At 57.4% G+C, this 27,149-nt stretch overlaps 1 protein-coding gene across 1 annotated transcript in view; it reads left to right on the forward strand.

The window, feature by feature from the left end:
* The first annotated feature begins 13,098 nt into the window (after positions 1–13,098).
* The window catches only part of RAP1GAP (RAP1 GTPase activating protein), a 28,165-nt gene continuing 14,114 nt past the window's right edge, over positions 13,099–27,149 (forward strand). Inside the window, exons 1-11 of the mRNA XM_064589798.1 lie at positions 13,099–13,388; positions 19,607–19,642; positions 20,592–20,639; positions 21,645–21,683; positions 22,172–22,357; positions 24,411–24,514; positions 24,794–24,872; positions 25,259–25,312; positions 26,387–26,470; positions 26,700–26,800; positions 26,932–27,061. Coding sequence (XP_064445868.1) covers positions 19,625–19,642; positions 20,592–20,639; positions 21,645–21,683; positions 22,172–22,357; positions 24,411–24,514; positions 24,794–24,872; positions 25,259–25,312; positions 26,387–26,470; positions 26,700–26,800; positions 26,932–27,061 — 843 coding nt within the window. The 5' untranslated portion in view covers positions 13,099–13,388; positions 19,607–19,624. The remainder of the gene's footprint in view (positions 13,389–19,606; positions 19,643–20,591; positions 20,640–21,644; positions 21,684–22,171; positions 22,358–24,410; positions 24,515–24,793; positions 24,873–25,258; positions 25,313–26,386; positions 26,471–26,699; positions 26,801–26,931; positions 27,062–27,149) is intronic.

Genomic DNA, 27,149 nt, shown 5'->3' on the forward strand with positions numbered 1-27,149 from the left:
TTCCCCATGCCTACCTTGGGCAGAGTGAAGAGACAGAGGAAGTCCATAAGGGCTCTTGCAAATCTAAGGTTCTCAGTCTCGTGGGCCCTGCTCACCTCTCCATCCCAGCAATGCTCAGCCTCAGGTCCCTGTGTATGTAGTGTAGGTGGTGCATGGGAAGGTTTGGGTTCTGTTTTTAGGCAGCCCTGAGGTCAGTTCCAACTTCAGTTTTTCTTACTTGCAGTGTGGCCTTGCAGACACCAGTCAGCCTCTCTGAATCTCAGATTGTCCATAACAGTGAGAACGTATTGCTTACACCACGGGAGTCTTAGAATGAAATAAGTCCAGTGTGTATACTCAGTGGATGTTTTCCTCTTGCCGGGCATTTGCATTTTGAGAGAAAAGCCTCATTACACCAAAGAGAGACTCATTAAGATTTTAGTACTAGAATTTGAGGCACTATTGAGGTGGTTTGTAAGGAGACTTTTCTAATATTCCCAAGTCCCCTAAAGGCTTTCCTCTGTTCAGGGTCTCCCCCAAGGCAGTCATTCATTCATTCATTCAGCAAATTAATTCAACAAATATTTAGTGTGGGGATGCCCTCTGAGGGCCAACCAGACACTGGGGACTATGGCATCAGAGATGACAGGCAAGGCCACTCCCCTCATAGAGTTCCCAGTCTAGAGCAGGAAATGAGGAAAGAGGTGGTTCTCCTGGGGGTGATAAGCGTTGATTGGGAAGATATGGGGAGTTCTGAGAAGGACTCCTCCTCCACACCTAGAAATCAGGGGAGGCTTCCTGGAGGAAGTGGCCCAGCCGCACTGTGGAGGGAGAAAAGCATGTGATGGAATGCGCCGGACACAGGACAGAGCTGGACCTGGCAGCTGACGGTGGGAGGGGTAGCCATCAGGAGGGACTTCTTGCAGGTACTCCAGAGGGTCTGAACCCCCAAGCCACCACTGGGGTAGATGCCTGCCAGGGCTCCCATCACCCGTTTGCCTTCCTGCTCCTGGAACATGCTGTGCTGCATGCAGTGTAGGTTCACTTCTCTGGGGCTCATTTTTTTCACTTGTAAAATGAAGAAAACAAAAGCACCTCCTTCAAAGATTATTGTGGGGATGAAATGAGATCATGTATGCCAAGATGGAAAGCCAGGGCCTGGCCGGGAGCAATGTCAGAGATCGTGGTTACTGCCATGTCGTCCTTATGTGCTGGGCCCTGCAGAGGGGGCAAATTGTGTGAACTCCGCCCTCTGGAAGCTCACCAGCTGCCAGCGGTGGAGAGCTGCATACACAGGAGCATGCTCTCCGGCCATGGGTGTCAACCCGAACTGGCCCTAAGAGCACTGGCTGATGCAGCCAGACAGGCCTGCACTGAGTCCAGGCTGGGTGACCTTGTACAGTGCCTGTCCCCACTGATCCGTGGTTTCTTCCTTTGCTCAGTGGGGCTGTTCATAGTCCCTACCTCAGTGACAGTGAGAACAATGACAAGGTACTTTGGAAGGGCTGGCCAGGGCATCTGCTTCAAGCTGCATGCTTCAGGGAGGATGAAACATTCTGGGCCCAGGTAACCTGGAGAAACATAACCCTCACTCTCTGAGGCTTGTTTTCCTGCCTATAAAATGGGAAGATGGGCTACAAAAACACTGTGATGTGCTGGGTTTCTAGCAGAGTCAGATAGTCCCTAACCTTGACTGGGTCTGACTGTCGTGCTGTGTGATCTTGGACTAGAGACTTAACCTCTCTGAACCTCAGTTCCCACACCTATAAATAGGGACAGTCTTCACCTCACAGGATTCTTTCATGGCTTCCACTAGCCATTTGTTCATTCAACAAATACTTATTGAGTCCCTACCATGTGCCAGGTAGTCTCTAAGAATGGGGGATACAGCAGCAAGTCTGACGGACATGGTGTCTGACCTTGTGCAGGTTACCTTCCAGTGCAGAAGACAGATGCAAAATGAGCTAACAGACAAATTAGGTAACTTCAGACGGGTAATGAGTGATGAGTGGGTGGGAAGGGGTACCCCTTGGCTAAGATTATGAGGGAGGGCCTCTTTTTTTTTTTTTTAAGATTTTTATTTTATTTATTTGACAGAGAGAGAGAGAGACAGCTAGAGAGGGAACACAAGCAGGCAGAGTGGGAGAGGGAGAAGCAGGCTCCTGGCCAAGCAGGGAGCCCGATGCGGGGCTCGATCCCAGGACCCTGGGATCATGACCTGAGCCGAAGGCAGACACTTAACAACTGAGCCACCCAGGCGCCCCCTCTTTTTTTTTTTTTAAAGATTTTATTTATTTATTTGAGAGAGAGAGAATGAGAGACAGAGAGCATGAGAGGGAGGAGGGTCAGAGGGAGAAGCAGACTCCCTGCCGAGCAGGGAGCCCAATGCGGGACTCGATCCCGGGATTCCAGGATCATGACTTGAGCCGAAGGCAGCCGCTCAACCAACTGAGCCACCCAGGCGCCCCTGAGGGAGGGCCTCTTAAGGCCTGAGTGGGAAGGAGCTGGCCATGGGAAGGGTAGTCCAGAAAGAGGGCAGAGTGAGTGAGTGTAAAGGCTTTGAGGCAGGAGCAAGATTCCTTGCCCCACCCCAAATCTGGAACATTCCAGATGCTCTCCTGGCAGCAGGTGGAAGGCAGCTGAGCAGCCAGGGGCATTGGAGGCCTACCTTCTCTCAGATCAAGAACTGCTGCTCACGAGGCAGGTCTGCGGGAAGGGGTGGGCATTGTGGGCAGGCATGCAAGACCAGGCTTGGGTTGGGCCCCGAGTGAGCAGAACGTCCTCTGAGCTGGCAGGGGTGGAGCCCTGGGCCCACCTGGCTGCCCTCCTGCCCAGAAGTATTGTGGGGCCTGGCACAGAGACCCTGGGCCTGGCTATTTGGGGAGGGGCTTGCAGCAGGGGGGCAAGGGAACTATGCTTATTTTCTCTCTCACCTCAGCCAGCCTGGGTCTGGGTGCCTTGGCCAGGTCTGGCCCACCCACAGGGCCAGAGGTTCTTTGAGATGACCCCCTCATATGCACACGCACGTGCACACACACACACACACACAGTTTCCATACTTACACTCATGGACTTGACTCTTGTTCAGACAGCTTCATCATGACCTAGAGTGATATGCACACACAGTCACTCCTGGTGCAGAGCATCATTGACTATCGACTGTGCGCTAGGCCCCCAGACAGATCCGGTCCTCACCTGAGGAAGCTCCATTTCTAGAAGGAGAGATTGGTCAGTGATCTGGGTCACAGCGGGACATGTGCAATGCAAACTGGTCAGTCCATGAGGGCCGAGGACAGGCTTCTGGAGAAGCCGGTCGGGGGGTGGGGGGCGGCCTGACCCAGTGTGAGGCGGGGGTCCCAGAAAGCCTGAAAAAGAGGGTAGCACATGCGGTGAGATGGGGGAAGACGGGAGCGTTTAACAGGTAGAGGGGGTGGTGTGTGCAGAGGCCCGGAGGTGGGCCAGACACGCAGAGGCCCGCAGGCCGTGAGGAGCCACGGAGGGCTTTTAGGCAGGCCGACGACGGGACAGATACAAACGCGCTCGGATGCAAACCCCCACTCCGCCCAGACACGAACGCTTTCTCTCCTGCCCACCTTTCGCGTTCCTGCCAGGCCTCCATCGACATCCTCCCCCACAGAGATACACACCCTTTCGCACCACCAGGCAGAGCTGCAGAAAACTCTGAGCTGGCTTCTAGCAAAAACGTCAGACGTTTGCCCTGCCGGCTTGCTGAGTGTGTGCAGCAGGGCCTCTGAGCCACCCGGGATGGACTTTCGTCTATTCCACACCTGCACGGCTGTGCACCTGCCCCCTGCACACACAGCAGGAGTGTCATCCTCCCCTGCACGTGGAAGGTGGCTTCTGGCTTAGGGTGTACTTCTGCATGTATCCTCTCGTTGAATTCTTCCAGCAACCCTGCAGGAAACAATCATCAACACCATTTTACAGCCAGGGAAACAGGCTCCAGAGAGGTCAAGTGGCTTGCCCCAGGCCACACAGCTAGAGTTTGACATTGTCAGAATTTGAACTCAGGTCCATCTAACTTCTAGATGTGTTCAATGGCCCATCCAAACTCAGGCACATGTGGATGTGCGTGTCACCTTTCCTGGCTCTTGCAGAGAATGTAGCGGGCAACCTTCAATGACAAATTCTTCCAGAAACAGGTTGATCAACATGGAAAGTTGTTTAGGGCCCCAGTGCGTGCCCACCTGCCCAGTGACCCTGCAGCATGGGGGTGGGGGGGTAAGGTCAGTGGTGGGGCTCAGCACCTGCCTGCCCACCGGCCTGGGGCAGCTCAGGGCAGAGAGCTGAAGCCCAGAGTGGAGTCTGCATTTGCATTTGCAAATGAGGCAGACAGCCCTGCCGGCCCGCCCGCCCCCCCCCGCCCCCCCCCCCCCCCCGCCCCAACAGGCTAACCCCAGCTGACCTGGCTCCCATGACATGACAGCTGAGATCCCGGGGCACGGCCCTGTGCCCAGCTGCCTGGGCTGCTTTTCTCCTGCCTTCTCCCTTCTCCTCCCTGACCCGCAGAGAAGGCTGCCTAATGCTTAATGTAGGGGAAACAGTGTAAGCTTCAGAATCAGTCAGAACTGGGGATATAGCCCAGCTCTGTCACTCCTGGCTAGGGGACTTTGGACATAGTCCTCAACCTTCCTCCGTGTCAGCTTCTCCTCTTGGAATAAAGAGGGAAGAGTATCTCCTTCTCAAGATGACTGAGAAAGGTAAGAGTCAGCTACTCAGAGAGCCGACTCATAGTAAGTACTCAGATTTTCTTAAAGAAATTTCCCCCCCCCGATTACAAAAAATAATAAGTGTTCATTGTAAAAATCAAAACAATGCAGAAAAATATATCCTGTAGAAGGCAGGAGTGCCTAGTGGTCCTGATTCCCAGAGATAACCCATGTGAACTTCTACATTTCATCTTTAATTTTTATAAGTGAGGTTTTTGTTGGGCAAGTTGCTTTTTTTTTTAATTTAACAATATGCCTCAAACTCTTTTTCTCATCCAGACAAGAGACCTCCTTTGCGATCACTGCGTGGCAGTCCATGCTTTGCGTGGGCCTTGATGCATTTGTCCAGACTCCTTTGAATGGACGTTGAGGGTGGCTTCCAGATGGTGGCCACTGTAAACTCTGCTGCAGTGAATGTCATTTGTTCATATATTTTTGTGCATTTGTGGATAAATGTCTAGAAATGCAGTGGCTGGGCTAAAGAGTATACACATTTTCATCTGTAATAGGAGCGGCCCAAACCCCTGCAGAGAAGTGGTAGCGACCAATGCGCCCCCCAGACCTGGAAAAGTCTACTTCCTCAAAATCATGCAAATTTACCCACTGCCTCTGCCACCTGCCACCCTAGAGCCATCAAGAGCCATAGATCCCAAACGCGGGAGGCAACTGGGAGGTCATCCCCGCACCTTAGAAATCTCCCCACTACATCCCCGTGGGTCTCTGCCTGTCTTTGCTCTGTACCTTATGAGTTGGTTGTTTTACTCTTGGGCAGTTCTGGTCTGCCTTCTCCCAACTTCCACCCAGGAATCCTGCCTCAGTCCTCAGCAGCCCACAGAGGAAGGGAAGAAGGAAGAAAGGAGCAAAGAAGGGAAGGCCAGGAAATGTTCAGGGTTAATGTTGATAATCTTTGCATGGATGAACTTATTCCATTTTCATGACAACCCTTTGGAGGCAGGCACTGTTGTTATCCCCACTGTATAGATAAGGAAACTGAGGCTCAGAGATGTTAAGTAACTTGCCCAAGGTCACACAGCCATTAAGTGGCAGAGCTAGGATACAAACTTAGACAGTCTGGCTCCAGAGCCCACACCTGTGATGTTACACTGTCCCTCCAGGCAGGAGCCTGTGATTTATTGAGCATTTACTATATACTCAGCTCTAGGCTAGTCAGATTGTACACGTAACCTCTAATTTATTCTACACAACCACCCGGCAAAGTAGGTCTTACTATTTCATGTTGTAGATGAGGAAGCAGGCTCAGAGAAGAGAAGCTCAGAGGAGTGGGAGGCCCCTCCCCAGCCCCCCTCCAGGCAGAGTAAGGCTGCCAGGGTTCTGGTGCACCCAGTTCTCAGCGGACTCAGCTCGCAGTGTCTCATCCTCCCATTCATCCTCCTGGACGATGTCAGGGCTGGGCCTTAGCACCGTCTAATCAGAGTCCCCGTTCCCCATAGAATCTGCTTGGAGAGGTGGTGACTTAATCCTGTCCACTTGCCGATTTAAAGGCAGAGCCAGGGCTCCTCCTTGTCACCAGTGGTTAGGAGATGGCAACCCTGTCCCTCTCTGAGGGGGTTTCGCCTTGGCCTGGTAGGGACTTCTGCCTACCAGCTAGGGAGGGAGGGGGATGGATTAAACTAGGCCTCAGCACGGGAAGGCTGTGTCTGGGCGTTGGGGCCCAAGGAATACCGAGAACAGCTAGAGAATAGTGGGGCGGGTGTCCCTGGGGCTTTGCTTGGAGGCGGGGGAGGCCTGGCTCACCCTGCTCAGATGCCAACACCCCACACCGCTGTCTGGCCCAGAGCAGGGGGCAGGACGAGAATCCTGAATGAGTGACTGAGCGTCGGAGTGAAGGGCAAGCGGGGGAGTGGGGAGATGTGTGTGAGTTCAGGAATGCGTGGAGTGCAGAAAAGGGAGACCGACCCCCTGGGCGCAGAGGCGGGGAAGGACACTGAGGTTAATGAGGGAGGGGGGCTGTAGGTGGCATTGGGCCCCAGTCCATGGGTGCCGGGCAGGGCCCTGCTCACAGCCTCCCTGGGTGCTGAGGGTGGCAGTCTGTGGCAGGCCCGTCAGTGGGGCCCGTCCTGCGGGCATGGGCCAAGAGTGGAGCAGCGGGTTGGAGCTTCAGGCGCGGCACCTCAGGCAAGCCGCCCCCGCCATCTCGGCTTCAGGTTTCTTCCCCGTGGGACGGGGGAGATAACGCTATCTGCTTCAGGTGCCTTGTGAGGCTGTTGACAAAGGTCGAGCTCGAAGGAGGTAGTTTGCAAACTGTAAAGTACCAGGCTGGGTCAGCGGCTGTTGTCATTATCCTGGCAGGTAGAGGCCCCTGGGCTAGGTCACCTCGGAGTCACACCTTCCCCCCTGCCCCGAGTGCAGGGAGGAGTCCGTCCCAGGGAGGTGCGGGGGTGGAGGTGGGGAGGGGGTCATGCCCAGGCCACAGCGGAGCTCTGGCCACCTGGGCAGAGGAGGTGCTGGTATGCAGCCGGTGGATGGGAGGCCCGGGCCCTAGGTGCTGTGCCCCTGGGTGGGGGCCGGTCCCATGACCTCCTCTCGGGGCTGCCAACCTGTTGTTTGCTCAGGAGGCCACCTCCAGGCCTGGCTCCGGCATCCGGGTGTCTTGGTGCTCAGCCAACATGGAGTGAGGGTGGGGGCCCCAAGTGCTGCGTTCCTGCTCACCCCCTCTGCCCAGCCTGGAGACTGAGGCCTGCTCCCCCCACTCCCAGGGGGGCCCCACCAACGCTACCATTTTGGTGGTTGTGGGACCCTGGCCCATCTTGCAACCTTGCTGAGCCTCTGCTTGCTTATTTCTGAGATGCTGTGATGGTAACAACAGCCCTCCATCAGGGTTGTTGTTGTAAGGACTATGTGACATCACTGCACTCGGCTCCCCCACCCACATGCTCCCTCTTGAGTCCTGGTAGAGGTCAAAAGTGCCTGGGGAAAGGAGAGCCAAGAGTGGCCATGTCTGTGTCCCTCCCCTCCCTGTGTGCCTTGGGGGGAGGGGGCTGGGCTGCCTGGGCTTGGCTTCAGAAACTTGCTTACTGGGCTGTCCCTGGCCACCTTCCCTGGGACCTTGGCAAGGCCAGGGACTGGGGGGGTGGGGGGCGGTTGAGCACTGGAGACAATGGGCCTCTGTGGCCCACAGGGGAGGGGGCATTTCCAGGGAGTCTCTAGTCTCCGGTTTCAGGAGATTAGAGTCCCCTCAGACCTGATACCACGATTGGGAGATATAGGCAGCCCCCACGCCCCATCCAGAGGGCCTCTCTCAGGGGGATGAGGGCCCACAGGAGTAGCCCTCCACACCTGCTTTTCCCCTTGAGGTCTGTGCCCTCTGCTGTCCCCCACGTGAGTTATCAGCTTGGTAGAACCAGTTGGTTTCATGGAGACCAGGGAGACTCAAGGGACCCTGGCCTCCAGTGACCAGCCCTGGGCTGGGCTGGACCCCTCAGGCCCTGTCCTGGGCTAGCCCCCCACAAGTCCTTCTCAGCCTGATGTTCTTTGGCTAGCTGAGTACCTGCTCTGCCCTCTGGTTTCCCAACTTGTATGTGTGCTGTCCAGCACCTGTCCAGCTCCCCTGCTCCCTGTCACAGGCTTCCTGCCTTGATGGTCACCTGCTCTGGCCACCAGAGTTTCACCTGTTTAAGATGAACCTTAAAGCATGAATAGTTCACCAGGCCCCAAAGAAGGAAAAGGGAGCCCCCAGCAGAGGGAACAGCCTGTGTAGAGCCTCAGCAGTGAAACAGTGTGTCTTATTTGCAAAACTGCTTGCAGCCCAGCCAGGCTAGGACAAGGCCACTGGGGCCGGACAGGAAGAGGGTGTGTGTGGAGATGAGGCTAGGAGAGTCAGCAGGGGCCACACCCACCTGGGGACCTCCATCCAGCAGCTATCTTTGGGTGGCCACAGGGTCAAGTCATACCCACAGGAAAGCCCAGCCACCGCTCTAGTGCCCTGAAAGGGTGGAGTTCTCCGGGAGAGTGGCTAATAATAATAATAATAATAATAATAATAATAATAATAATAATAATAATAATAGCAAATGCTTCTCTAGGGCTTACTCTACTCTGCGGTTCACAGCGGCTTCTAAGGGGGGATATTATCCCTCATTTTGCAGAGGGGGAGAAAGACAGGACCCTCCCACCAACTCTCCAGCTGGCTAACAGGGGAGAAGTAACCCAGGAAGGCATCTGGCCAGCTTCCTCAGCCTAACCTAACTCCCTCCACTGTGCCTCCATCTGACCTGCAGTTTGGCAGTGGGCGGAACCACCCTGAGATGCTCCCCCGCCGGACCCCAGTGTGGCTCTGGAGCCCTGGACTGACGGAAGACCTGGGTTCTTGTTCCCAGTCGGCTTCTGCTTTGCTAGGGGACCTCGAGGTGGTGGTTTAACCACTCTGAGCCTTGGTTTATCCTTCTGGGAATTGGAGATCCTAGCGACTGCCTTATCTCCCACTCCAGTTCCGGTGAGACTCCCAGGAGTGAGCAGATAAAGAGCACTTTTGGAAAAGTACAAAGAGCTGTACTCACGACAGTGAGATTATTATTGTTACCTCGATGTGAAGATAAGGGATGGGAGGAGGTGCAGTGACAGTTGCCAAGAAACCCGGGAGCTGTCAGCAGTGGCTTCCGGCCTGGCTCATCCCTCCCACTCAGGAGCTGGGCCACTGGGCTCCCCCCCCCCCCCACCAACCGCTGCGAGAGATGGGTGCTCCCGCGGGGTGGGGAGCTGGGGCCAGCTGGCTGGCGGCCACGGCCACGCACCTCTAGGGCCTGAAGGTGACCCTGGAATGTGCCTGGCCTGGACGCCAGCATGGCTTAGGCTTTCTGTGTGACCTTGGGCAAGTCACCTCCTCTCTGGCTGCCACCTTTGCCTGTGGCCAGGTGTCCTGTACCTGGAGGCAGGTGTCCAGACCAGACAGGGCAGGACTGGATCTGGACCTAGGGAAGATGCTTGGTGGTGGCTGCGGGAGCCAGGGAGGGCTGCCCTGGGGAAGCCACTGGGAGCCAAGGCTGGGTGACTGGACTGAGGTTCTGGGTTGAGAGCAGCTGTGATGAGTGTAGTGGAAGAACCTTGGGCTGGAGTACAACCTCTGTTCTGCCCTTTCCCTGTATGACCATGGACTTCTCACTTAACCTCTCTGAGCCTGTTTTCTTATCTGAAGAAAAGGTGGATAATATTCAACCTCACAAAGTTGTCAGGGTGCTCAGATGAGACAATAGATTGTAGAGTGCTGTGCAGATACGACTTTGGTCATGGCAGGGGGAGGGGAAAAGAGGGGAGAGGTCCCCGTGTCCCAGCATGCTGCAGGCACCTCCCAGCTGCTGCACGTGCAGGGAGATGCAAAGCATTTTAAGCTGAGCCAGGCCATGGGGTCAGGAAGGTTTGCAAAGAAGTGGGGAGGGGCAGCCCCATGTGAACAGAATGGTTAAGACCAGGAGGAGAGGAGGGTGGGATAGAGACCGGGGCGGGGCGGGGGGCGCAGTGGCGGAGGTTCAAGTTCACGAGAGGGAGGGAAACGGCCAAGTTGGGGGAGGTCTGCAGAGGCCAGAGGCAGAAGGGGAATGGAGGGGGCTAGAAAGATGGGGGTGAGATGGGTACAGGGTGAGGGACGCTGAGAGGGGGAGAGGAGACAAGGGGACCTGGGCGGGGGGGAGACAGGCTGAGTTTATTCATCCTTGCCAAATTATTTATTGAGCAAGTAGTATCTATTCAGAGTCAATAGAGTGTAGCATCAGGGCACCTAGACCCAGATGGTTGAGGGTTCAGATCCTCTGTTTCACTTACTGTCATTGTGACCTTGGACAAGTTGCTTAACCTGTCTGTGGCTTAGTGCTCTTCTTTGAAAGACTGAATCCAAGCAAAGCAGTTAGAGCAGAGACTGCCCAGGGCACCTCCGTCCAGTGGCAGCGTTAGCTGTCCTTGCTATTACTATTACTGCCTCTCTGACGCGACCTGCTGGGTCCGCCCGTGTGGTGAAGTTCAGATCTTGGGCTCTGGAGTGACAAACCTGCGTTCCAATGCCTGCTCTGCCTCCTTCACTATGTGACTTTGGGCACATTAACATAGCTTGCTGAGCTTCTGTCTCCCCATGTGTAAAAGCAGGTGGTTTTTGAGCCCCTGCCTCTCACTGGGTTGGGGTGATGATTAAGTGAAATCATACAAGGCACAGGTGGGCTGTGGCTTTTGTGATTACTGTCCTTCTGGTCCCTCAGGGCTGGGATGGATGGGGCAGGCAGGGCCCAGAGCCTCCAGTTCCTGCTCTGTCCCCATTGTGGAGTCCCTCCGGTCTCCTGCCCTTTAGGGCCTCAGCAATAACCTTGTAGGTGGAGGAGTTGCCTGGCAGGGGGAGGGGGGCCCTATTGGGAGGGGCCTACTCTAGCCAGCCAGGAACTAGAGAGTTGAGAGCCTTGGGGCAGGGTCCCGGACGGAAGTCAGACCCCAGCCCCCCCTTGTTTCGAGAGACCTCCCTAGTCCTGTGCCAGCATGAGCAGTCCTGTGTGGGATGGGTACCTGGACATGGGGAAGCTCAGACTGAGGGGTGTGTTAGGGAGCTGTTGCCAGACCGGTAGCAGCCACTGTCTGAGCTTGAATAGCTCAATCATGGGCCACAACCTCCACTGGGCAGCCAGGGCCACACCGAGACCACTGTCCCCATGTCCCCACCACTAAGGGGTGCCAGCTTCCCCGGGGCTGCGACCCCAGCACTTCCTGGCCCCCGGGCAACCTCTGCCCTCCATCCCACTGGCACTGGCCTTGCTCAGTCAAGGGCGTGTGCTTTACATTCAGGCTGTCACCCACCTGCTAGGGGAAATGGCTTCATCTCTCTGAGCTTCAGTGTCTCCATCTATAAAAAGGGGGATAAATAAGGCCAATCTCCCAGCAGTGTAATGAGGGTGTAAAAATGCTTGACACAGTTCCAGGCACATGACCCAGGTCTCGACAAAGAGTCCTCAGGGCAACCTTGTGGAATTTGCCTGGACCATTTCTGTGGGACTCTCTCTCTACTCCCCCGGCTCCGGTCTCTCACCAGGTCAGCACGCCTTGCAACCTGCAGGGACCTAAGTTCAGGCTCTTTCCTTGCTCACAAACCTCCAGTGCCTCCTTGCTGCCAAACTCCATTCATTCATTGACTCATTCCATTATTTATCCATTCAACAAATACCGAATGAGATCCTAACTCGGGGACCCAGAGTTTACCATGAATGAATGAATACCAAAGACTTGATTGAGTAAAGACCTACTAGCTGCCCAGGTTCTATGAATTTTTTTGGAAGCAGAGGCTGGGAGGGGTGTGTCACTGACTCAAGGTCACACAACAGGTAAGTGCCTGGGAATACCCTCCTCACACTGATGCCACTGCTTGAAATGCCAAGCCACCATATCTATTTTTCTGGGTCAAGCCCTGCTTAGTGTAGGCCCCACTTTAAAGATGCTAGCAGCCCTGGGAGGCGGAGAGGCATCTGGTGCGTGCTGCGGGGCTGTGGACCGCTCCTCTGGGCCGCTTCTCCTACCAGAGAGGCTGGGCTGAGGGGAGTCAGCAGGCGGGGCTCAGAGGCTGCGGGGCCTCCTTCCTGGGCCAGGTTCCTGCAGGCCCTTCCCCTTTCAGGGTGTGGCAGTCCCGACCCCGCCTGACTCAAGCCCTCCTCTGTGGGCCACTGAGGAGCATTTGGCGGCCTGAATGAATCACCCTCTCAGGACCAGCCTCAGTGGATGGGACCGGGGCGGGGGTGCAGCCACGTCAGGGTGGCCCCAGGCAGCAAGGGGAAGCCAGGCCTGCTCACCCGGCCCTGGGCTCCCTGGGTTCCAGGAGCCACTGGGCACTTCCTCTCCGTGACCCCCGAGGTAGCCTCCCCAGCAGGCTTTCTAAGGTGACAGGAGCTGACTTCACCCTCACCAGACCTGCTTCCTTTCCTCAGGGAGGGGTGTGGGTGTGGGCAAAGAGGCTGAACTTGGAGTCAGGCCTCACACAGACGCTGGCTCTGCCCCTGACCAGCTGTGTGACCTCTGCCTGCCTCTGGGTCCTCATCTGTTACGTGAGAATACCAGTGTGGTGAGGAGTCTGTGCCCTCAGGCCTGGAAACAGGGGCTTGGCCCAGGGCCTGGCACACAGTAGGCCCAGTGGGTGTCTACTGTTGTTATTGTCATTAAGAACAGCAATAGCCCAAGTGTTCTCTTAGTCCTAAGGCTGTGTCTCCCTGAAGGCTCAGGGAGAGGTCTATAGAGGTTGAGCACCCTGCTTAGTACGGAGGTCAGAGGACTCAGCCCTCCACAGCAAGCCTCATGGTCCCCTGCCTCAGTCTACCCATCTTCAGAATGGGCTGTGGATGTCCTCTTGGCTGGAGTATGTGTGTGTGTGGGGGGGGGGTTAACATAGAACTTGGGGAGAGACCCTGTCCACATCCCTGATCTTTGGGGAAGGAGAGCCTCTTTGGCCACCCTGCTCCAGAAGCTTCTCCTCTCCCTCCTCCTGGGGAACCCAGGACCCCTCCTCCATGAAATCTGTCCCCCAACTCTGAGAGCAACTCTTCCTCCCAAAGTTCACCCATCTCCCAGCTTGGGGCTCTCCCTGACCACAGACCCTTTCTGTCTTCCAGGAGGAGTGATGGGCAGAACCAGCGCTTCCCTCAGGCATTAGACCTACCACGCACGGACTTGGCTCCCCTCCATCCTGCTTCACTCTACCCCAAGGTGAGTGCCTCCTCCCACTACCCCTGCCCTGGGGACCGCTGGGGCTGAGAGATCATTAAAAAGGACCGCTGGACAGGGGTAAAATGTTCAAGCAGATGCTGCTTAGGGTTTGGCTCCCCAAGGGGACACCACTTGTCACCCCTGGGTGGGTTGGACCGGGGTCTGTAGCACTGCTGGGGAGGGGGCAAAATGGCTGGGAATAAACCAGCCAACCACCTTCATTATCAACACCACCATTGGCCTTCTCACCTGTAGACCAGGCATAATGATAGCGCCCGGCACAGAGCGATCGTGAGAATTAAATGAAAAAGTACCAGTAACACATTCCATGCACAATGTCCGGCACACGGCAAGAGCTCTAGAAATGAGATCATCAGAATCGAACGTTTGCCCGGCACTTGATTTGTGTCAGATTTTTGTGCTGGGCGCTGCGGGGCCAGAAATCAATCTGACACAGACCCTGCCCTCAAGGAGCCAGAGTCCAGGTGAGAGATGAGTAACTAAACAACTTAGCAGAATACCAGTAGCAACCACTAGCATTTACTGAGATTTACTATGTGCCATGTGGGTACTTAATGCTTTACAGCATTAATCTATTTCATTCCATCCTCAGACTATAAGTACTATGTGATAGCTACTGCTATTAGTCCCATTTTGCAGATGAGAAAATCAAGGCTCAGAGAAGTTAAGTTCCTTGCTTAAAGACACACAGGTTAGGATATGATGGGGCCGGGACCGGAACTCAGGCTATATGACCAGAGTGCCTGGCCCTGTGGCCTCCCTGATACAGAAGGCCATAAGCCCTCACTTCTGCAGTACACTTTTTGGTTTCTAAAGCATGTCCACAGACATCATGCCTCTTGGGCATTTCATCAGACCTTGGGGTAGGCATTCTCCAGATGAGGAACCAGATGCTCAGAGAGATTTTCCCAAGGTCACACAGCCAGGAAATAGCAGACTCAGGGCTGGCCAAGGGCCACGTACCTCTCCTCAGCCAGGAAGGCATATGGCCAGGGACCTTAATCCTTGGGGGGGACCACCACCTCCAAGGGGGTCCCAACTGAGTATCCTAGGGTAGCATCAGGGGATTCCTGAGACCCTTGCCTGCTCCCTGTGCCTGGGCAAAAGCCCAAGACAGGGCCATGTGGATCCTGGGGCTTGGCAGGAAGGGAGCAACTCGAGGGCACCTGAGTTCATGAAGCCCCCAGTCCCTCTCCCCCTAAGCATACAGGAGGAGGTCTTGGTTCTCACCAAGGGCTGTGTGCTCTTGGACCATAGCTTCCCCTCCCTGGGCCTCAGTCTTCCTATCAGGAAAATGAGGGTAGGAACAACCCATCACCCTGAGTCCTGCCTGCTCCGACAGCCTAGGGCTGCCTTTCACGGATTAGCTCCGAGCCACCTCCCCTCGGGCTTCCTGGCCTCCACCCAGTCAGACAGAAGCCTCCATTTCTGCCAACGTAGCTCAGACGGCAGGCTCTAAACCGCTTCCTCCTGACAGCCCACCCCTACTCCAGAAGCAAGACCCAGTCTGTGGAGCATCCTCCTTTGACAAGGAGGGAAACCGGAGTACGGAGAGTGAGTGATCCCCCTGGATGCCCAGCAAACCCGTGGTGGGGCTGAGGGGACTCAGGCCTATGACACATTCTCCATGCCCCTTCTCCAGCACCCTTAAGTCTGTGCACATTTATCATGTGGATGCAGCCAATCTGAGGGGCAAGTCACCTCCCTGTGCCAGTGGGCAAGTCCCTGCTCCTCTCTGGGCCTCAGTTTCCTCATCTGGAAAACAGAGGTGACAGTTCCTTCTCTACCCACTTTGCCCGCTTACACCTGGGTGATGACTATGAAACTAACTTTGGAAAGCAGGAATCAGGAAGCTGAACTGTATCAGCAGTGTTACGTTCCCAGGGCAGGACGGAACTCCCAGAAGGGACATTCCCCTCTCATTGGAAAACCACATTTGTACAGACACTGAGCTCTTCAGGGCCCTTCCACCCCGACACCCCCGCCCCCGCCATAGGGATTTCTCCACTCGGGAATTCAGACGTCTGCACGCGTGTACCTCACAGTCTCCCCACACCTCTGTCCCTGGACACGTTCACACGTCTGCAAATGTATTCAGAGACTTGCACATGCACACAAGCATGTGTATACAGACACACATGTACAAACACAAATACCCGGGATGTCCACGCACACACAGCCACGCCTGGTCCCAGGGTCACACACATGCAGCTGCATGCACATGTGTGTACATCCTCCACTCTGCCTGTCACACAGACGTCTCCAGTGATGCGAGCAGGTCTCCCCTCCTCCCAGTGTGGGAATGGATATTTTCTCTGGCTGCATTTCGATGGGTGCCCGGAAGCGCTCAGGCCTGGAAGTGCCTATATAAATCAATATTTGCTGCTGTTAATTATTAAAAACAAAACTACACCGTGTCTGGAACACACATCTCCAGAGTTCCTGCCGGCTCCCCGGGCTCCAACCTGACCCAGAGCCAGGTCTGGAGGAAAGAAAGGTCCGGTGCCTTCCTTCCAGGAGCCCTTAGCCCTGGAGACGCAGGGTGGCGGGCAGGCGCTGACAGCTTCTCCAAGAAGCTGAGGAGAGGTTGTGCACTGAGCTGGTGGGCAGCCCTGCCCCTGCACGGTCCAAAGCAGCTGTTGTCGACTTGGCCACACTCAGGAAGCACTTGCTGCTTTCCAGTACCTGTCTGGGGAAGGGGTGCTGAGGGCCTGGCCCTGCCCCTACCTGTACAGTGGCAGAGACGATGCAGGGCCAGCTGGAAGGGCCTGCAGAGGTGGGAAAACTGAGGGCCTTATGTTCTTCAGATGGGGAAACTGAAGCCTATGCAGGCGGCAGGGACTCACTCAAGTCCGCTCAGCAAGTTGTAGCGAGGCCAGTGCTAGAACCCTGAAGTCTTGGCAGTCCCTGTTCCCTCCCTCCCCCAGGATCAGGGCAGTTAGGGTCCTGTGTGGGCATAGCACCTGGGGAAGGGAGGGCACAGGCCAGTCACTGGGAGGCATTAGGAGGTGGGGGGAGATGAGGAGGGAGGGGAGAGCGGCTCCAGGCCTTTCCCTGGATTCCCAGTTTCTGTCTTTTCCTAGCTGTGTGAACCTGAGCATGATATTTCACCTCTTGAATCCAGTTTTCTATTCCGTAAAATGGGGATGACGCTCGTACCTCCTGGATTGTGGGGAGAGGTCATCCTTGCTAAGAGGGCAACATTAAGTAGATGCTCAAGGAGAGCCCTCTGTCTACGAGGTAATCTTCTCCTCTTCCTGCCCAGCTTCACAGCCTGTCCCCAGAACCCCGGCCCTGAGGCGGGATAGCCAGAGTCTGGGAAGACAGAGAAGGCAGGGTAGGGGCCCGCTGAATACATACAGCCTGGGGGCTCCACGGGGAAAGCAGAGAGCGCGCGGGCGAGGGCGCAGGCGCAGTGTCCGGGGACCGCGGGCCGGGCCGCGCGGGGGGCGGGGCCTCCGGTGTCCCCACCCCGGAATTCCGAAGCCACGCCCCCGCGCCGCCCGTACCTGGCGCCCCGCCCCCTCCGGGCCCGGCAGCCGGGCGAGCCCGGCTCAGGCAGTGTGCCCCCCGGAGCCCGGAGCCGAGAGCGCGGAGCTCGGCGCTGCGGGGCCCGGGCCGGGGCGCGCGCGGGCGGGAGCCGGCCGGGCCAGCTGAAGCGCCGCCGGGGCGGGGGCCCGGCCGGGCCAGGCTCGGGATGGCGCAGCCGCGGCCCCTGGCGCCCCCCGGCCGTGCGCGGAGGGGCTCGCTGCCCGCTGGGGCCGGCTGGCAGGTGAGGACCAGGGCGAGGGCGGCCTGGCCGAGGGGGTCTGCGGGAGCCGGCTCAGCCCGACGTGCCCGAAGCCGGGCAGGCTCTGCCCTAGCCAGGGCGGTGTGCGAGGCTCCGTCATGGAGGGTGTGTTAGCTTCTGGGCTGACACCCGGGCACGGCGGCCACAGGGCGCAGCCCTGCCCTGGGGTCCCGGGCCTTGGGCTCTTTCTCGAACCGCCCCCCGATCGGAGTGCCCGTGGCGGCACCGTGGCTCCGGGCTACCGTGGCGCTGTGTGTGCGTGCGTGAATCCGTGTGTCTGTTAGCCTCGGGACCACTTCACCGTCCCCTGCGCCCTTTAGGAGGGGTCTCAATGTCACAGTGTAACTTTGCGTGGTGCTCTGGGCCACTTCGCTCACCGTCTGCCACGTGTCGGGGCGTCTGCTGTGCCCGCGAGGCTGTAACTGTGGGTGTCACTTGTTGCTGTGTGTGCTCTCTGGGTGACAGTCCCATGTGTCAGTGTTTATGTGTCTGTGACTCCCAGTGCATTGTTCCTGGCCATTGTTCCCTCGGGTCACCCTGAGTGGGGTGCTCGGGAGGCCAATAATGCGCCCACATCACTGCTGGGACTGTGCTGGGCTCAGATTGGGTGACCCAGGCACAGATGCCCATGTTGCTATTGTACAGGATGTTGAGTTAACAGTTGTGTTTGTCTACCTGGACTGCAGGTGTGTCAGTGCTTTCTGCTGTAGCTGCCTGGGGAATTGTCTCTTCCAAGCTCAGGGTGTTGGGTGTGGCCATAGGTGACCATGGGTCCGTGTCTCCCGTGGACTCTCGGAGTGCACTTACAGGGTGGGTTTTGCCTCTGGAGGCAGGCCTCTGAGTGTGCACATGGGGTGTTCGTGTCTGGTGGTCCTCACGCTGTGTGTGTGCCTGTGATGGGTAGTGTGCCCTCCCGTGAGCGTGCGGGGGTGGTGTGTGCGCGTCAGACCTGTGCCCCTCACTCTTGCTGATGAACCACTTCCACAGTGGCTGAGCACTTTTTTTCCCTCCAAACTCACTCAGTGTTGCGGGGTCGGGTCTGTCATGTGTGTTACCAGGGTGCGTGACTCTGTTAGGGAAAGGTGAGCTTCTCTGTGGGTTCACAGTTTCTGTGAACGCAGCTGCCGACATCTGCGAGTGCATGTTACTGTGTCTCTCGGCGCACAGATGTGAGAGTGGGTTTGTGGTGTTTGTGTACCTTCGTGTTCAATTACTGATGTGCACATCTGCACAGGGGTGGGTTGGTATCTGTGTGTTTGGCTTTGTGGGATGGACCTGTGTGTGTGTGAGTGGGTGTGCTCTTGTGTGACTTAGGACACTGACATGTGTATTTGTGTGTTAGCATATGGTTCTGAGGCTCAGGATTGGTGCGCACAGACCCCCTGGGTTTGTGGGGGGGGGCGGTTTATGTGTGTTTGCTTTCTTTGGTACGGTGAGGGTGTGTTTAAATATTGGTGCACAAGGCTGTGTGTGTTCAAGCAAGAGGGAGAGAAAGAGAGAGTATGTGTTTCCTGGTGTGCAAACCCGTAGCCCATGTGTGTGAGCTCAGGCAGGGCCCCCACTGGGCGGCAGGAGCCAAATGAGTGGAGGCCTTGGAAGTGCTGGGGGAGGGGCACTATCGTGGAGACCCCGGGGGGCGGGGGGGGGGGCGGCTTCCCAGGCCCAGCCCCCAGCGGCCCTGATGGGCTAGGAAGCCGCCTTCCAGGAAGGCTCGCAGGGAGTTGGCGCTGGAGAGGCGGGAGCTGCGGAGCCGAGCTGGCAGATGCCCCGAGTAACCCTGTGTGTGCCCTGACTGCCCTTGGCAGAGGTGGCCGCAGTGGGAGGGGCCGGGGGATGCACGTGGACTCACACACAGCTGTTGAGCCAGTGGGACATCCCAGCGCTGTCTCCCCCGACAGCCCCCCCCCACCGACTCATACTGCTTGCGGGGTGGTGAGAGTGGGGCCCTCTTCCAGGAGAGGTGGGTGGAACCACAGACCCTCCTGAGGATCCCCACTGTCTCCTCTCTGGCGCTGGGACCTGGGGTACTTGGCCTGTCCTGGCACTGCCAAACTTGCGGTGACGTGGGGGAGATGTGTCTCTCCCTGAGGGTCACATCCGTCCGGGTCTGAGGCAGCAGACTCCTTACACTGGGAAGGGGACTGAGTGGGGTGGACTGCCGGGGGAGGGCCCTGGGCCCTGGGCTGACTTCACTAAGCAGTTGGTCAAGCCCTGCTGGTCATCTGCCCTGAGCTCCCTTCTACAGTGCCTTCTCCACTCCCCCTTGCTGCTCAGACAGGCCCACGGTGGTTGGTTAGAGTTGGGGGGACCAGGAGGGCTGGGGGTGGGTGGAGACTCCTCAGGGGCTTAGCAGGGTCAGCTGGGCTGGTCCTGAGGACTGACCTGCCCTCCTCCATCTCTGTTGCAGAACACAGATCTGTTTGAGATGATTGAGAAGATGCAGGTGAGGTTGGCTCTGTTGCCCATTTTGGGGAACCGCAGAGGGGGCTGGGCTGGAGTGGGGGCCCTTGCTATATCTCCAGCCCTATTCCTCTCTGAGGACGGGCCAGGAGCCCTCAGCAGACTGTTCTGGGAGGAGGTGGTAGCAGTGCATTGTCCTGAGCCCTCAGGCTGGGGGTCTGAGTAGAGGATGGGGACTAGGAGTGCTAATTCCCTGTCTGACCCATGGGCCCAGACCCCACTTGTGTCTCCCCTGCTCCCTTCCCTGTGTAGGTCCCCAGCAGGGCTGGGATCAGTGGCTCATCCTAACCCACCCCCACACATTCACACACATTTCCCATCCCCCAAGAGGCATCCCAGGCTCTGCAGGACCCCCGTGTCGAATGGGATGAGGGACAGATGCCAGGGCACAGGCAAGGGGATGTGCCCCACCCCCTCTACCTGACCCCTGCCCACCTTCCACTCCCAGCCCTGGTCTTCCAGACCTCTGTGTGATGCATGGGTACGTGTGGGAGGTGGGGCAATTTGAACAAACCTCAGGAGCTTCTCCCCACATGTCAGTTCGCCCTCCAAACCCTCTCTTCTGCACCTTCCTGTTTCTTTGCCTCTCTCTTTTTCCATCTCTACCTCTCCCCTCCTCTCTCTCTCTCTCCCCCTCTGTCCCTTTCCTCTCTCTCTCAAAACACACATCTTTGTAGCTGCAGTGGCCTCCACCCCACACTCACACACTAGTGCGTGCAGGCCACCCCTGCCCCCAGTCCCAGCGGCACACATTCCCACACAGAGCCCCCAGCTCTCCCTGCAGAGGCCTGGATAACCAAGTGCCCAGCACCCTGGAGTACCCCCACATGCCGGGCTTTCCCCTTCACAGGGCTGTGAGCCTCCAGTGGGCTGGCAGTGCTGGTAGCAAGCGTGGGAGGGGTGTAACAGGATGTGTTCCCTTCTCTCTGCAGGGAAGCAGGATGGATGAACAACGATGCTCCTTCCCACCACCCCTCAAAGTAGGCTGGAACCATGGCCCCACCCCACCTTTCTGTGGCTGTCTGCCCGTACTATCTGCTTCCTGAGCAGCCTCTCCAAAGGGCTTGGGACCTGGAAGGGATGGGGAGACTCCCTCCCCAGGCGTGATCAGCCATTGCAGGGAAACGCAAACCCAGGATCAGCCATTGCAGGGAAACGCAAACCCAGGACCCAGGGGGCTTCTGCCTGGGAAGGCTGATGGGGAGGGGGGGAGAGGAGGAGATGGGAGGGGTGGCCTCGTTGCCCCCCCGACCCCCCTAACCCTCCAGCCACCTTCCCCCGAGCCTACTGTGGGGAGACAGACAGGAGGCGGGGGATGGAAGGAGATGGGAGGAGGCTCTTAGACTCAGAATTTTCTTGGGGTGGGAGTCCCACCTCCCCTCCAGATAGGCATATGGTTCTGTGGTTTATTTGGGACCTCAACAATCCAAGGAGACTGGCGGCTGGGCATGGGGTGGGGCGAGGTGGGCCCAGAGCTTCAAGGTGAGGGTTGAAGGGGGAGTCCGTGGGCATATGCCTGATACTTTGTCCAGAGCAGGGGTTTTCAAACCAGGAGCATCAGCATTACCTGGGAGCTCGTTAGAATGTAAATTCTTAAAAAAAAAAAAAAAAAAGTAAAATTTGGGGCCCCACCCAGACCCTGGGAAACTGGGGGTGGGGCACAGCTGTGTGTTTAAGGAGTCCTGGAGGCCATTCTGATGCACTGAGAACCACTGGTCCCGAAGTTTCTTCTGGGGAGGCAGTGAGCCTTTTTCCCAAGGCAGAAAGAGCCCTGGAGGAGGCTGCCAGCACTGCGGGAGCTTAGTTTGCCTCAGCCTCTGCCTCGAGGGGTCACCCCAAGGCAAGCCCTGGGGAGATGACACAGCCCCATCCACCCTCCCAGCCCAGATGGCTGGCTGAACTTTGAGCATTCTGGGGAGGCTGGAAGTAAGTAAAGGGTGAAGACCCCACCCCAGCTGGGTCTCTGCCCTGTTTGTGTTTTGTAGACGGAGGAGGACTACATTCCCTACCCGAGCGTCCATGAGGTAACTGGCTGCACCCACTGAGCCCATCCCCACCCTGAGACCCAGAGGTGCCCACAAAGGGAGTCTGGATTCTCAGGTCCTCCTCCCTGCCAGGAGCCTGATCGCAGGCCTTGCTGTGGGCACCGGAGCCTCAGCTTACTGGCCCAAGTCTTCAGAGCCCCTGTGAACCTTTAGACCTCTAATCCAAACCTTCCAGCCTCTTGGCCAAGGTCATGCTCCCAACTCTACCTTCCCCCAAGTCCTCATCCTTGGAGACTGTAACACGGGGTTCCATGCAGCCTGGGTCTGTGCTTACAGTAGGAGGAGAGTGGCTGGAGCAAGTCTGCTGGGGGGCGGGGGGATGCAAGCCCTGAGGCCCATGTAGGCTCTGGCTCGTTCCCTGGCACTCCTGAGCCATGGCAGAAGTGGCCCAGTCTGAGTTGGGGGGGGGGGGCCCGGGGCCCTGGTAGGGTGCAGAGTGGGTGGCTTTCAGCTGAGTCCTCTTTCAGGTCCTAGGCCGAGAAGGACCTTTCCCCCTCATCCTGCTGCCCCAGTTCGGGGGCTACTGGATTGAAGGCACCAACCACGAAATCACCAGCGTCCCGGAGACAGAGCCGCTGCAATCACCCACGACCAAGGTGAAGCTCGAGTGTAACCCCACAGCCCGCATCTACCGGAAGCATTTTCTTGGCAAGGTGGGTAGTCCACCGGTGATGGGGGCCGGGCCTGGGAAGCAGCCAAACCCATGGGCTGGGGCTGGGTGATAGTCCCCGAGTCCCAGGTCTCGAAACATTGGTGGTGGATTCACGCATTCATTCAACGAACATTTATTGCAAAAGGCAGTATTATGCTATAGTGGTTAACAGCAGAGGCTCCACCATGGTGTGACCCTGGCTCTGTCACTTGCTACATGAGACGCTGGACAAGTCACTTACCCTCCCTGTGCCTCTGTCTCCCCATCCATAAAAACTGAGATGGTGATGACACCCACCTCATGGGGTTGGGCAAAGCTTTAACGAGAGCAATGCTTGTAAGGTGTTTAGAAGGGTGTATGGCATAAAGCAAGTGCTCAGTCAAGGTTGGCAAGCAGTGAGCACCAGCTGTGTGCTCAGCCCCGTTCTAGGCACCAGGTATGCGGCAGCAAACAGAAGAGACCCAGGCCCTGCCCTTAGGTCAGGGTTGGGAGAACAGTGCAAACCCCTGCCCCATCTCCAGCCCCAGAGCAGAGGTCCCGCCCTGTGAAAACTTGTCAGTCAGCGGGTGAGACTGTGGGAGCTGGAGGGGAGGTCACATGCTGGGATTCAGTGTGTGTCGGGCCCCATGCCAGGTCCTGTTTCTGTGCCATTTTACAGCCCAGGTGGTGGGGAGAGGTGTGGGCTCTGGAGTCTCACGGCCTGGGTGTGCATCTGGGCTCTTCCATTTTTTGATGGCGTGACCTTGGGCAAGTTATTTAATCTTCCTGAGCCTGTTTCCTCAGCTGTAAAAACTCGGATCATAAAAGCACGTGTAAAGCATGAGAACCATGCTAGGCATACAGTGAGCACTTAATCAGTGGTAGCTGTTATTACGTCTTCATAATTACTCTACGAGATCAGGATCGTCCTAGTTTTTACAGAAGAGGAAACTGAGGCTCATAGAGGTCAAGTGTCTTGGTGAAGGTCACACAATTACCGAGCTAGGAATTGGACCTAGCTCCGGCTGATGTTCCATTAAGATGCGCTGGGAGGGCTCGAACTCCTAGCTCAAGGGACTTGAAGACCTCAGCACCAAGCGCCTGCCACTCCCTGTCTGCAGTCGGCGCCAAGCATTTGGGGGTTTCCATCGCTCTGTGCCGAGGCAGGGCCTGGGGGGACTCTCGGCTCCAGGTCGACTCAGACGGTCCCGGAGCTGCGGATTTGTGGGGCACATCCCCTGCCCCTTTCTCCACCTGCCCTCTGAGCACAGGTGTTCCCGTTTCAACAGGCGTTAACTTCCAGTATGACTCCTGGGGTGGCTGTTGCCGGGAGCCGTCCCCACTCCCAGGGCCGGGGCCAGCAGTGGAAGTCGGGGCCAGGCTGGGGTGGGATATCTTGCACTGCCAGTCTGCCGCTGACTTCAGGACTTCCCCATCCAGAGGTGCCAGCCCCAGGCTCCTCTCTGGGGGATGATTCCTGCCGCAGCTCCCCCTTGGGCCCGCTGCAGGTTTTCTTTCTAGCCCTGTGGCTCCTCCAGGTGAGGAAGGAGGGTGGGAACCCGCCCGGTGAGGCGCCCAGTGTGTTCATGAGAGGTTTCACTTCCTGTTTCTCACAGACCCTGGCTTCAGGGGCCACAGAGCCACAAGCTGAGCCATCAGTCAGATGATTTTTATTGAGCACCTACTGTGTGCCCAGCTCTGAGAAGGCCAGGGTCTGGGAGATAGGTATGCAGGTACAAATGTGGTCCTGTCTTTGATGAGGACAAACATTCATTGAACACCTACTCTCTGCTAGGCTGTTTATCTCCTTCAGTCCCTGCCACCATCCCACAAGGTAGTTAGCCTCCCATTTTACCGAGTGGGAAACTGAGGCAGAGAGGTGAGGCTACCCAGCTGGCAAGTGGCAGAGCAGGGATTTGAATGCAGGTCTATCTGATGCAGAGTTTGCCATTAGCCATGGCACCTGCTGCTTGGTGAAGGACCCCCATCTGGGAGTGAGCTGGCTTTCTGGTCTGGTTTCTGGAAGCCCCAAGCTCAGCTCTGCCCTCTCTCCGGGCCCCCGCCTCCCACCACAGGAGCATTTCAATTACTACTCACTGGACACTGCCCTGGGCCACCTTGTCTTCTCACTCAAGTATGATGTCATCGGGGACCAGGAGCACCTCCGGCTGCTGCTCAGGTGAGGGGGACTGAGGGGACCCTGCAACAGTAGGGAGGGCTGAGGTCTTACAGTCTAAAAGCCCAGCTCATTGTGCCCACTCTTCTCATCAAGGCCCAGTGAGGGCAGGGATTTGCCTGGGTTGCTCAGTGAGTTTGCCGCAAGCCAGGCCTGGCCCCATTACCACCTCTGGTCCTCCCTCTCCCTGGGATGTGTCCCCTCTGGGCTTACTCTGTGCGGAGGGGCTTCCGTCTCTCTCTCCCGCCGCCTAGCCCCTCAGCGTGGCCTTTCTCCTCCCAGGACCAAGTGCCGGACACACCATGATGTCATCCCCATCTCCTGCCTCACTGAGTTCCCCAATGTGGTCCAGATGGCAAAGGTGAGGCCTGTTTGGGCACCCCAGGTGGCCTCACAGCCGGGTGTGGCTTTGCCTGTGCACGCTGTCCCCTTGAGCCCCAGGTCCTGGCCCTGCCGCTGCAGCCCTGCCTCCGAGGTCCCACCTCTCCTGTGTCCCATGACACTGGCATGCGGCTGTGTGTTCTGGGCTCCTGTGCCCGGCCCGTGTGCTTTTCGGTCACTTTAGAGCACCTTCGGATAAGGGGACCCCAGTTCTCTTCACCCCCTCCTGAGCAGCGGTGAGCCCCCAGTCCTGCCGCAGACCCGGCGGCTCCCTCTCCTTTCCGCTGCTATAACCTCCCCAGATGGTGACCGGGGAGGCCCAGAGGCCCAGAGGCCCTCCCCTCAGCCCCTCCCTTCTCCCTGCAGCTGGTGTGTGAAGATGTGAATGTGGATCGCTTTTACCCTGTGCTCTACCCCAAGGTACGGCTGCATCTGGGCCCCGCGCCCTGGGCTGGGTGGCTAACTGGGGAACTGAGCATTTATGGGGCACCTGTTGTGCGCAGGGTATTCCCCCCAAGTTCGCTCATTTAATCCACACAACAACTGTGCAAAGTCTACTTTTGCAGAAGAGGAAGCAGAGGGCCACAATGGCCCTGTGCCTTATCTGGCGACGCACAGCAGATGAAGGAGGCCCGCCTTTTAACTGTAGCGTCATCCACCTTGGAGGCAGGCCTTACTTCCCGGAACTCTCATGCCATTTGGGGACCCTCTCAAGGGCAGTCAGTGCTCCTGAGCCAGGGGACTCCGCTTGGCCTTGCCTTCTGACCCGAGGGGACGCGGGGAGAGGGAACAAGCAGGGGCCTCCATAAATGCCGCCCCCCAGACAGCGGCTGTGCCCCCAGCTCTGGCGCCGGCTTTGACGCACTGTGGCCTTGTGGGGAAAGCAGCGGGGCTTGTCTTGAGTGAGTCAGGGGTGCTTCCTGGAAGAGGTGGCCCTGAAAGACATGTCAGCCCTCGTGGGTTCCAGTCCTGGAACAAGGGGATGCTATGGTCCAGGAAAGGTCCCCCAAAGGAAGGGGCCTCCGAAATCAGATGTTACCTCTCAGGTACAAAAGAGGCAACTGAGGCCCAAGGTAAGGGGAACGCCTCAAGGCCCCACAGCAAGTTGGTGGGGCTTGACTCATTCGAGAACAATGCTGTGGGTTTACAGAGGAGCCAAGGAACAAGTGGGTATTACAGAACGGACTCAGGTGAGGGCCTGTGGGCAAGACTCAAGGGCAGTGAGCTTCAGCTTTGGTCGTGAGTTCAAGTCCCAGCTCTGCCACTCGCGGGCAGTTTACCTGACGCAAGTCACAAGTTACTTAAGCTGTCTGAACCTTGGGTTCTTCCTTTGTAAAATGGGGACAGCAGCAGCGTCTCCCTCACGGGCTTGTCGTGAAGATGAAATGAGAGGACACGGGTAGAGTACCCGGTAGGGAGCTTAGCACGGAGTCAGAGCAATAAACAGCAGCTTGTGCAAGCGGCCCATTTCACCCCTGGTCCTCTCCCCGCCAGGCTTCCCGCCTCATCGTCACCTTTGACGAGCATGTTATCAGCAATAACTTCAAGTTTGGAGTCATATATCAGAAGCTTGGACAGGTGCGCTCACCCTCTCCTCCCGCCTTCCCCGCCCACCTGGCCGTGAATCTGGGGCCTCAGACCTTTGCCAGTGAGGGCTCCTGCCCAGGGACTGTGCTTTCCAGGAGCTTGAGGGGGCGGGTGCCCGGAGGTCCTCCTCCCAGCCTGCTCTGGATGTGAGTGGGGGGTGGGGGGCGGAGGCTGCTCAGGGGTGCCAGCTCGGTGACCTCTGCCCTCCTTGTGTCCCCAGACCTCCGAGGAAGAGCTCTTTAGCACCAATGAGGAAAGCCCCGCCTTCGTGGAGTTTCTCGAATTTCTGGGCCAGAAGGTCAAACTGCAGGACTTTAAAGGGTGAGCATTAGGTGGGAAGAGCATCACTTAATTGGACCCGTGCCCTTGGGCAGGGAGGGAGCCCCGTCCTGGCCCCATGGAGGCCTGGCTGGGGCTGGAGACTGAGCCGTGGCCTGGGGGGCGTGGGGCAGGTTCCGAGGAGGCCTGGACGTGACCCACGGGCAGACGGGGACCGAGTCTGTGTACTGCACCTTCCGCAACAAGGAGATCATGTTTCACGTGTCCACCAAGCTGCCCTACACAGAAGGGGACGCCCAGCAGGTAGCCTGGGCACCCACCCACCTGCTTCCCACCTGTCCTCCTGTCCCCCCATCTGCCTGTCCGTTCAGTGTTCACCACAGCAGGTTCA

The sequence above is a fragment of the Mirounga angustirostris genome, unplaced genomic scaffold, assembly GCF_029215605.1.
Source record: "Mirounga angustirostris isolate CCGP_5_RB_7025 unplaced genomic scaffold, mMirAng1.0.hap1 SCAF_4, whole genome shotgun sequence".
NCBI classification, from domain to species: Eukaryota; Metazoa; Chordata; class Mammalia; order Carnivora; family Phocidae; genus Mirounga; species Mirounga angustirostris.